Source organism: Heterodontus francisci, chromosome 30 (assembly GCF_036365525.1).
Source record: "Heterodontus francisci isolate sHetFra1 chromosome 30, sHetFra1.hap1, whole genome shotgun sequence".
Classification (NCBI taxonomy): domain Eukaryota; kingdom Metazoa; phylum Chordata; class Chondrichthyes; order Heterodontiformes; family Heterodontidae; genus Heterodontus; species Heterodontus francisci.
The window spans coordinates 55,233,366-55,243,764 of record NC_090400.1 but is presented as its reverse complement, the minus strand read 5'-3'; the positions used below and the strand labels follow the sequence as shown (position 1 = coordinate 55,243,764).

Below are 10,399 nucleotides of genomic sequence, written 5' to 3'. Positions count from 1 at the left end.
AGGTCCCAAAAGACAAAGCTGCTAGACTGGGTCTGTGGCAGGTGGTGAGTGTTGCAGATACTTATCTGGCAGGGGAGAGACCATGATCAGTGGCCTTTGATCCTGTCCCAGGTAGGTTTTGAGTAAAATGGCTGTAACCAATTCTACAGCTTCAGGCCAAGGAGTGCGTAACACCGTTCGGGTGGCGGTGAAGGATAATGAGGGAGGTGCACCTGTTGACTACCTTCTTCATTACAGCCTGAAGCTGTAGAATTGGTCTGCCCGTTTCAGGATTGACATCCTGTTTGTGTCCCGTGCTGTCACGGTCAGATCCACTGATGTCAAGCCAGTGTTCTTCTCTGACCATTGCCTCTTACTGGCTGACTGTCACTTACAGGACGACCAGCGGGTTGGCAGGGGGACATGGAAGCTCAATGCTACACTGCTAACCCCAGAGAACGTTGAGGAACTCCAAAGGGATTACAAAGGTTGGAGAACCGTGAAACCCCTCTTTGAGTCTCCAGTTCACTGGTGGGAAGCGATCAAGGAGAACATCGAGGTTCTTTATCTTCAAAGGTGTTCAGAGGGTGAGAGAGAGACAGAGGGAAATGTCTCGACTCCAGAAAAGTATGCAAAATCTGCTCCGGCTGCAGCCGATGGGGGTCGAGGAGGTGAAGAGCCAGCAGGCCTCGCTCTTTGCCAAGGAGGCCTCCAAGATCATCTTCCGGTCCAGAGTCCGCTCCGTTGAGCAGGATGAGACGTGCTCGCATTACTTCTTCCAAAAGGTACACAGAGAGAGAGAGAGAGAGGGCTCTGTTATCAGCAGCCTGAAGGAAGAGGATGGCTCGGTAATGTCTTCGCAGTCCGACATACTAAGGATCAGCAAATCCTTTTATGCTGGGCTGTACAATGCGAAGCCTACAGACAGCAGAGTCACCCAGTCCTTCCTGTCATCTATCACGGAGGTCTTAGATGACAGCAGGACGGAGAGACTGGACAAACTGCTAACTCTGGACGAGCTGACAAAGGCAGTCAAGTCCTTTGAGACGAGTAAAACTCCCAGAAGTGATGGCTTACTGGTTGAGTTGTATTCGGCCCTGTAGGACTGGGTCGGCCCAGACCTGCTGGAAGTATACGAGAGTATGCTCCTGGCCGGCAGCATGTCAGAATCCATGAGGAAAGGCATCATCACCCTCATCTACAAGCGGAAGGGGGAGAGGGCAGAAATCAGAAATTGGCAGCCCATCTCACTGCTTCATGTTGAGTACAAGATTCTGTCCAAAGTCATCGCCAGTCGAGTCAAGTCTGCTCTAGAGTTGGTGATTCACCCTGACCAAACCTGTACTACCCGCAGGAAGATCTCTGATAGTCTCGCGCTACCCAGGGATACGATCACCTATGTATGGGACAGGAGGGTGGACACCTGCCTCATCAACCTAGACCAGGAGAAGGCTTTTGACAGGATATTGCACACCTACATGATGGACGTGCTCTCCAAAATCGGTTTTGGAGAGGGAATCTGCAATTGGATCCAACTGCTCGACACAAACATCAGTAGCGCAGTCTCAATCAATGGGTGGGAATCAGAAAGTTTCCCGATCCAATCTCGAGTCAGACAGGGCTGTCCTCTCTCCCCTGTCTTGTTTGTTTGCTGTAGTGAACCTTTTGCTGAGTCTGTTAGGAAGGATGTGGGCATAAGAGGGATGTTATTCTCAGGTAGTGGAGGCATTCAGGTTAAAACCTCCCTGTACATGGACAACATCACCATCATCTGCTCAGACCCGCTGTCCATTCGCAGACTGATGAGCATCTGCGACCAGTTCGAACTGGCCTCGAGAGCCAAAGTTAATCACAGCAAGAGCGAGGCCATGTTCTTTGGGAACTGGGCTGAACGATCCTTTGTCCCCTTTACCGTCAGGTCAGTCTACCTGAGGGTGCTGGGGATATGGTTCGGAAGGGCTGGGACATGCACCAAAACCTGGAAGGAGTGAGTAGCCAGGCTACAACACGAGCTGAGCATGTGGGAGCAGCGATCTCTGTCCATTATGGGTAAGAACCTGGTCATCAGGTGCAAGGCACTCACGTTGTTGCTGTACATGCTGCAGGTCTAGCCCATACCCCACTCCTGCGCTGTGGCTGTCACCTGAGCCAATTTCCGCTTCATCTGGGATCCAAAATGGATCGGGTCCGTAGGGACACAATGTTCAAACCTCTGGATAAGGGCAGGAAAAATGTACCCAACGTCGCCCTCATCCTGATGACCACCTTCGGGTGCGGCTGCATCAAGCTGTGCGTAGAGCCCCAGTATGCAAACACCAAGTGTCATCACGTGCTGAGGTTCTATCTGTCCCCAGTGTTGCGAAGGATGGGTCTGATCACATTGCCGCGGAACACTCCATCCAGTTGGACTATGCCATACCACCTATCCTTCGTGGAAAAATTTCTGCGGAAAAACACCTTTGACCACCAATCCATCAGGCAGTGGTCTGCACGGAATGTCCTCAAAGCCCTACAAGAAAAGGAGATGGTGGATCCTGTCGGATGGTTCCCTGAGCAGACTGCCAAAGTCTTTTGGCAGAATGCCTCATCATCAGAACTTTCAAACAAGCATCAAGATGTAGCTTGGCTGGTGGTGAGAAGAGCCCTCCCCGTCAGATCGTTCCTGCACGCCCGAAGTCTCACCCCCTCCACACAATGCCTTGAGGTAGCTGTGGTGGGGAAGAAACGGTTTCCCACCTCCTTCTGGAATGTGTCTTTGCAAAGCAGGTATGGAAAGAGATGCAGTGGTTTTTGTTGAGGTTCATCCCAAGCAGCTCTGTAACACAGGAGTCTGTGCTGTACAGGCTGTTCCCAGGGATGCACAACGCGACAAACATCAACTGCTGCTGGAGAACCATCAAATCGGTGAAAGATGCTCTTTGGTCTGCCCGAAACTTGCTGGTCTTCCAACGCAGAGTTGTCCACGACCAAGTGTTGCAGACTGGCACATTCCAAGGTCCAGGACTATGTGCTGAGGGACGCACTAAAGCTTGGGGCAGCCGCAGCAAAGGCTCAATGGGGAAAGACCACTGTGTAAGGTCCTCCCGCCAAATTGAACTAAGGGGCCGGAAACTGTGTAAAACCCCTCGGGCTGTATACATCAAATATGGTTTTGCTGCAAAATATACATGGCATGTAAAATGAAATGGAAGGGTTGAGGGGCAACTCATTCCTGTATTGAAGAAAACTGATATTCTTTACACTTTTTGGAATGTCAACTTGGTGTTGTTTTGAACTCTTTTGTGATGTATTTTTTTTACAGATTTTTATGAATAAACTATATTTTGGGGGAAAAAAATGAGGGAACCAAGAAGAGGGAAAAATATGCTTGACCTCGTCCTCACCAATCTGTCTGTCGCAGATGCATCAGTCCATGACAGTATTGGTAGGAGTAACCACTGCACAGTCCTTGTGGAGACGAAGTCCCATCTTCACATTGAGGATACCCTCCATCATGTTGTGTGGCATTACCACCATGCTAAATGGGATAGATATCAAACTGATTTAGCAACTCAAAGCTGGGCATCCACGAGGCACTGTGGGCCATAAGCAGCAGAGTTGTATTCAACCACAATCTGTAACCTCATGGCCCGGCATATCCCTCACTCTACCATTACCATCAAGCTGGGGGTTCAACCCTGGTTCAATGAAGAGTACAGGAGGGCATGCCAAGAGCAGCACCAAGATAACTGAAAAATGAGGCGTCAACCTGGTAAAGCTACAACACAGGACTACTTACGTGCCAAACTGCATAAGCAGCATACAATAGTCAGAGCTAAGCAATCCCACAACCAATTGATCAGATCTAAGCTCTGCAGTCCTGCCACATCCAGTTGTGAATGGTGGTGGACAATTAAACAACTAACAGGAGGAGGTGGCTCCACAAATATCCCCATCTTCAATGATGGGGGAGCCCAGCACATCAGTGCAAAAGATAAGGCCGAAGCATTTGCAAAAGTCTTCAACCAGATGTGCCAAGAGGATGTCCATCTCGGCCTCCTCCTGAAGTCCCCCGCATCACAGATGCCAGACTTCCGCCAATTCAATTCACTCCATCATCAAGACTGCAGATGCATCAGTCCATGACAGCATTGGTAGGAGTGACCACTGCACAGTCCTGGTGGAGACGAAGTCCCGTCTTCACATTGCGGATACCCTCAATACACCAATGACTGAAGGCACTGGATACTGCAAAGGCTATGGGCCCTGACAACATTCCAGCAATAGTACTGAAGATCTGTGCTCCAGAACTTGCCGTGCCCCTAGCCAAGCTGTTCCAGTACAGCTACAACACTGGCATCTACACGGCAATGTGGCAAATTGCCCAGATATGTCCTGTACACAAAAAGTAGGACAAATCCAACCCGGCCAACTATCAGCCCATCAGTCTACTCTTGATAATCAGTAAAGTGATGGAAGGTGTTGTTGCCAGCGCTATCAAGCAGCACTTGCTTAGCAATAACCTGTTCAGTGACGCTCAGTTTGGGTTCCGCCAGGGCCACTCAGCTCCTGACCTCATTACAGCCTTGGTTCAAACATGGACAAAAGAGCTGAACTCAAGAGGTGCAGTGAGTGACTGGCCTTGACATCAAGGCAGCATTTGACCCAGTATGGCATCAAGGAGCCCTAGTAAAACTGGAGTCACTGGGAATCGGGGAAAACTCTCCACTGGTTGGAGTCATACCTAGCGCAAAGGAAGATGGTTGTGGTTGTTGGAAGTCAATCATCTCAGCTACAGGACATCACTGCAGGAGTTCCTCAGGGTAGTGTCCTAGGCCCAACCATCTTCAGCTGCTTCATCAATGACCTTCCTTCAATCATAAGGTCAGAAGTGGGGATGTTTGCTGATGATTGCACAATGTTCAGCACCATTCGTGACTCCTCAGATACTGAAGCAGTCCGTGTAGAAATGCAGCAGGACCTGGACGATATCCAGGCTTGGGCTGATAAGTGGCAAGTAACATTCACAGCATACAAGTGCCAGGCAATGACCATCTCCAACAAGAGAGAATCTAACCATCTCCCCTTGACATTCAACGGCATTACAATCGCTGAATCCCTCACTATCAACATCCTGGGGGTTGCCTTTGACTAGAAACTGGAGTAGCCATATACTGTGGCTACAAGAGCAGGTCAGGGGCTTGGAATCCTGCAGCAAGTAACTCACCACCTGACTCCCCAAATCCTGTCCACCATCTACAAGGCAGAAGTCAGGAGTGTGATAGAATACTCTCCACTTGCCTGGATGAGTGCAGCTCCAACAACACTCAAGAATCTTGACACCATCCTGGACAAAGCAGCCCACTTGATTGGCACCCCATCCACATTCACTCCCTCCACCACTGACGCACAGTGGCAGCAGTGGGTACAATCTACAAGATAAACTGGAGCAACATACAAGGCTCCTTAGACAGCACCTTCCAAGAAGGACAAGGGCAGCAGATGCATGGGAACACCACCCCTGCAAGTTCCCCTCCATTCTGACTTGGAACTACAACGCCGTTCCTTCACTGTCACTAGGTCAAAATCCTGGAACTCCCTTCCGAAAACTGTGGGTGTACCTACCCCACATGGACTGCAGTGGTTCAAGAAGGCAGCTCACCACCACCTTCTCAGGGGCAATGAGGGATGGGCAATAAATGCTGGCATAGCCAGCAATGCCCACATCCCATGAATTAATTAAAAAAAAAGGCTTGATGACACCCTTAAGTGGCCAATAAACAGCCTCAATTGGCATGGAGCCGGAAGGCTTTCCCATCACTCCCCCCACCAACTAAATTGGAAGGCGTCAGGAAGGTAACAGGCAATCTGCCCCCAACTTTCTGCTGCAATTTTATGGACCCCCTAGCCTATGTTCCTGCCCCTTGGGGGCCACTAAAATTCAGCCCACTGTTTAAACTAATGGTCCTGATTCTATCTCATTTAGGTTAAAAATTTTGTTGCTCGGTTCCCTGTTTCTAATTGCCAATGCTATACAAATCAGAAAGGCACCAAATTTCATTGAGTTTCCAGGCTTGAGAGGGAAGCTTAAATCAGCCAGGACTTGCACTCCTGCATGCTATCTAGTGAAACATGGAAAATGCATGTGTGGATGTTGAGGGGGCAGGATCAGGCTCCCATAAGTGAACAGAATGCAAAGGACAGGCTTCATGTATCAAGAATGGATCTTGTAACCAGGTGGGGAACAAACATGAGTCAGTGATGAGAGGTCAGGAAGCAGTACTGAGGGGAAACAAAAATATCAAAGGAAATATTTTCCTTGAAGTAAATTATTTCAGTGATGCAACATGCTGCAAATGCATTAGATGTAAATCACAAGTGAACCAAGTTTCAGCAGAATTATAAAAACATAAAACCATGTTGAAAAATGCCTATGAACAATCAGAAGAGTGCGTTTCCCAATAGCCTCACGGTCACCACATCAACCTGCTTCAGCTTTGAAAGGGACAATCCTAAATTTACAAAAAAACAAACATTCCGCCCTGTCGCTCCCCTGATTTAGGGAGTATTATGGGCTGCAAACATTTTAAATTTTATTCTTAATCTTAAAAAGAGTGGAACATTCTTACAAAAGGTACTTTTAGAAACAATTTGTTTTGCTTAATTTCATACTTAATAAATCTGAAAGTACAATTAAAAAAATGATTAATTTACCACAGCATCCATTCACAATGCATGGCCTTGAAATAATTCTGCCCTTTATTAATTTCATCTATTTTATCTTTCTCCTTCTCTGTGAAGTGCCTTGAAGTGACAGTTGCATTAAAAGCACAATAAAAATGTACGTTATTGTACAAATGTTAATGTAGATAACTAAATCATATGTCACTCCTCTGCCCATTAGACTCCAACTTTGTTTAAACCCAAAGGCATGTTGAATATTCAAATGCGAATATTTGTCGGCAGACCCAGATAACTTAGTAGCTCTCAGGTAGCAACATTAGAAGTTCTGAGCTTCTTGACAGTTTTCATGCTTCAAGATGGTTTTCATCAATGGAAAAGGATTTGACAGGTAGTTTGTGTTATATGTACCTGTCTTAAAAACCCTATATCTGCATACACTCAGAGTCAGAGAGATACAGCACCAAAACAGGCCCTTCGGCCCACCGAGTTCGTGCCGACCATCAACCACCCATTTATACTAATCCTACATTAATCCCATTTCCCTCTCACATCCCCACCTTCCCTCAATTCTCCTACCACCTACCTGCACTAGGGGCAATTTACCTACCAACCCGCAAGTCTTTGGCACGTGGGAGGAAACCGGAGCACCCGGACTCCTTGTCAATTTTTTCCATTATAAATTCCTTGGTCCACATTTATAATGGAACAGCCAACAAAAACTAGCCATGGTGTAATCACACCTTCCTGCCAAAGGAGACGCTGCAGTGACACCACTGGTGGGAAGGCATAATTACAGTGTGACAAGTTTACATAGGTCCTTTCCATTACAAATGTGGCATTTAGGATAGAAATTATTAGAAACTTATGATAGAAATAAAATTTAAAAATAAGAATGTACAACCTTTACAATTATTACCCACGCTCTAACCCCACTATACTTGAGTAGTACACTTGGACTCAACTCCACGTGAGCATTGTCAAGGGAAATCAACCAGTATTCATTAATTTCCTTATGGAGATTCGGAGCCTTTTTTCTGTTACTGCGTTTGCTGACAACACAACCACTAGGTTGCGCAGTACTAGTACATGCGCAAATGCAGCCTCTTCCACTGAAACATCACTGTCTGCAACGTTCAGGCAGCTACCAGGATTAAAGATGGCATTGCTCAATTAATAACAGAATAACTTCAACCAAAAAAGCCCTATAAAGGTGGTCATCGCTGCCTCCATCCCATCCCCAATAGTCCCCCACTCCCTCCCACCATTGCTTCATTTATATAATATCTTGGATATCTCCTGCTCAACTGCATTGATTTCTTTTGACAGACATCTCTGGTATGATACAGCCATTGAAATTTGGAATGTAAAGCAACTTTCCATGGGATGGTAAAGTCAACATTTACTCTGTGAAACTTTTGGAGAAAATAACTGTGAATTTCTGCCCCCACCTCCATTCTGCAATCTCCCAATTCACATTTGCTACAGCCTCGCCATTTCCCCCCTCCTTCAGCTGCTTGCTCCAGACCGCGCCATTGCTCTCCCCACTTCCCCTCCCCTCAGCCGATTGTTCTCCACTCCTGGATTCCCGCCCCCCTCCCCACCCCCAAGCTCTGGCTGCTTGCTCCTTGCATGGCCCCCCTGTTCCCCCCGCCTCCAGACGCTAGCTCTAGGCTGCGCCACTTCCCTCCTCTCAGCCACTCAATCCTACGTTCGATCATTCCCTGCACATCGCCCGAAGAAGCAAGGCGGGACACGAGGGGTGATCGGGCGACGTGGGAGCGAGTGGCTGAAAGGAAGGAAGTGGCGCGGCCTAGAACTAGCGTCTGGAGCGGGGGCTGGGGGGGGGGCGCGAGGAGCAAGCAACCGGAGAGCGGGGTGGCGGGGCGCAAATCGAGGAACGGGGAACAAGCAGCTGAGGGGAGTGGGTGGAAGCAGTGGCAAGGTCTAGAGCGAGCAGCTGAGGGGGGAAAGCGGCCGGTGAGGAGGAGGGGGGAGGGGAACAAAGCCTTGAGGCCTGGAGCCAGTGGCCGAGGGGGGAACGCGGCCAGTGGGGCAGGAGAGAGTAGCTGAGTGGGGGGGAAGTGGGCAGGGGGAGCAAGTAGCTGATGATGTTTTCAGGTGGATGCGCCAATTAGTCCTGGCAAGACGTACCCTGCACATGCGTAGCATCTCACTGAGAGCAGGAGACCCTTTGTGCATGTGCGCAGCTTGCAGCGCTCTGATGTCGTCGGCGGGCTGCTGCGTTGTGAGGAACCACTTTGTTTTTCTGTAGAGTCTGGGAATGACCATGAAATTATACATCATTCAGCCCTGGTCAGGCACTGGGATCTGGGGATCCTGTTCAGCATTGTCATTTTCTGCTGGCTCCTGTGCACCTTCACTGGCCTTTCCAACTCTGCGACTTTTCTAACTTGCGCTGAAGGTATCGAGCCCGAGCATCTGATATTGACTTCTCATTATTCCTCTTTTCCAGTTTCCTTAGGACTTCTTCCAGGGCTTCCTCTGCAAGAGGGAAGAAGTGTGGAAAGTTAAAACATTCCCCTTTTGAACCCTTAAAGCAGTAGTGCTCAGCATTCCTGGATGCAGGTTAACTCTTTCAGTTCTGACATTTGCAAACTACATATGGTAAATTTCTGTGATTAAACAGCGGCAAACATGATTTCACGCCCAATGCACTATTGGGTGGGGTGGGGGGGGGGGTGGTCGGTGGTGGTGGTTGCTCCCCAGTTTGCTTTCTGCTCTGTGTTGAGTTAGCTGTTGTCAGATAAGCCCGTGCTTGAGGTACTACATTTGACCTCAGTATCTCTGGGAAGGAAGGTCGGCAGGGGTAGGTGGGAGAAAACAACCATTATTCCTGCTCTCGATTGCTAACCAGTGGCCTCTACTGGGAAGTGCATGGATCTGCGTGCAGGCATGTGTTCAAATAACTGTACAATACTTTCTGTTTAGGCACAAGGGCAGAAAGTGCCTGTGGAACTGTGCACCAAGTACATCTCAGCAACTTCCAGAGAAGAACAGAGAAAAACTAGGGTTAAAAAAAGAAAGATCTCGTATTGAGATCAAATACAATTTAAAGCTGAAAATGAGTCAAAAGATTCGGTCACAAAACAGGGCGTGTTACTCTGCACCAAACAACAAACAATTATTTCCTAACATACTGTCAGCTTGGCTCCGTGGCAGGACTCTCCGCTGACTCACCAGGTGTGGGCTCAGTTCCCACTCCAGCATTTAATCTGGGCTGACGCTCAAATGCAGCACCTAGGTCTGCATTATCAGAAATGCTGCCCTTTGGATGAGATGTTAAACTGAAGCCTTTCTCTGATGGTTCGGGGGGATATTATAGAAAACAATGGCGCTATTCAAAGAGCAGGGGAGTTCTCCGTGTCCTGGCCAACGTTGCGCCTCCACCTAACATCCCCAAAAATAGATTGTTCATCACACTGCTCTCTGTGGAATATGACTGCAAATTGGCTGCTGCATTGTCTGCGTAACAACAGTGAGCACAATTCAAAGTAATTCATGTGTACAAAATCATGAGAGGTATAGACAGGGTGGATAGCAAGAAGCTTTTTCCCCCAGAGTGGGGGATTCAATTACTAGGGGTCACGAGTTCAAAGTGAAAGGGGAGAAGTTTAGGGGGGATATGCATGGAAAGTTCTTTACGCAGAGGGTGGTGGGTGCCTGGAACGCGTTGCCAGCGGAGGTGGTAGACGCGGGCACGATAGCATCTTTTAAGATGTATCTAGACAGATACATG

At 48.3% G+C, this 10,399-nt stretch overlaps 1 protein-coding gene across 4 annotated transcripts in view; it reads right to left on the bottom strand.

Moving 5' to 3' along the window:
* The window catches only part of dhx40 (DEAH (Asp-Glu-Ala-His) box polypeptide 40), a 34,201-nt gene that overhangs the window by 1,707 nt on the left and 22,095 nt on the right, over positions 1-10,399 (bottom strand). For 3 of the 4 annotated variants that reach the window (XM_068010705.1, XM_068010706.1, XM_068010707.1), the window contains one exon: positions 8,330-9,144. In XM_068010705.1, the coding sequence (XP_067866806.1) occupies positions 9,020-9,144 (125 nt within the window). In that variant the 3' untranslated portion in view covers positions 8,330-9,019. Of the gene's footprint in view, positions 1-8,329; positions 9,145-10,399 lie in introns of those variants that run through there. The other variant, XR_010968788.1, reaches the window with a different exon arrangement.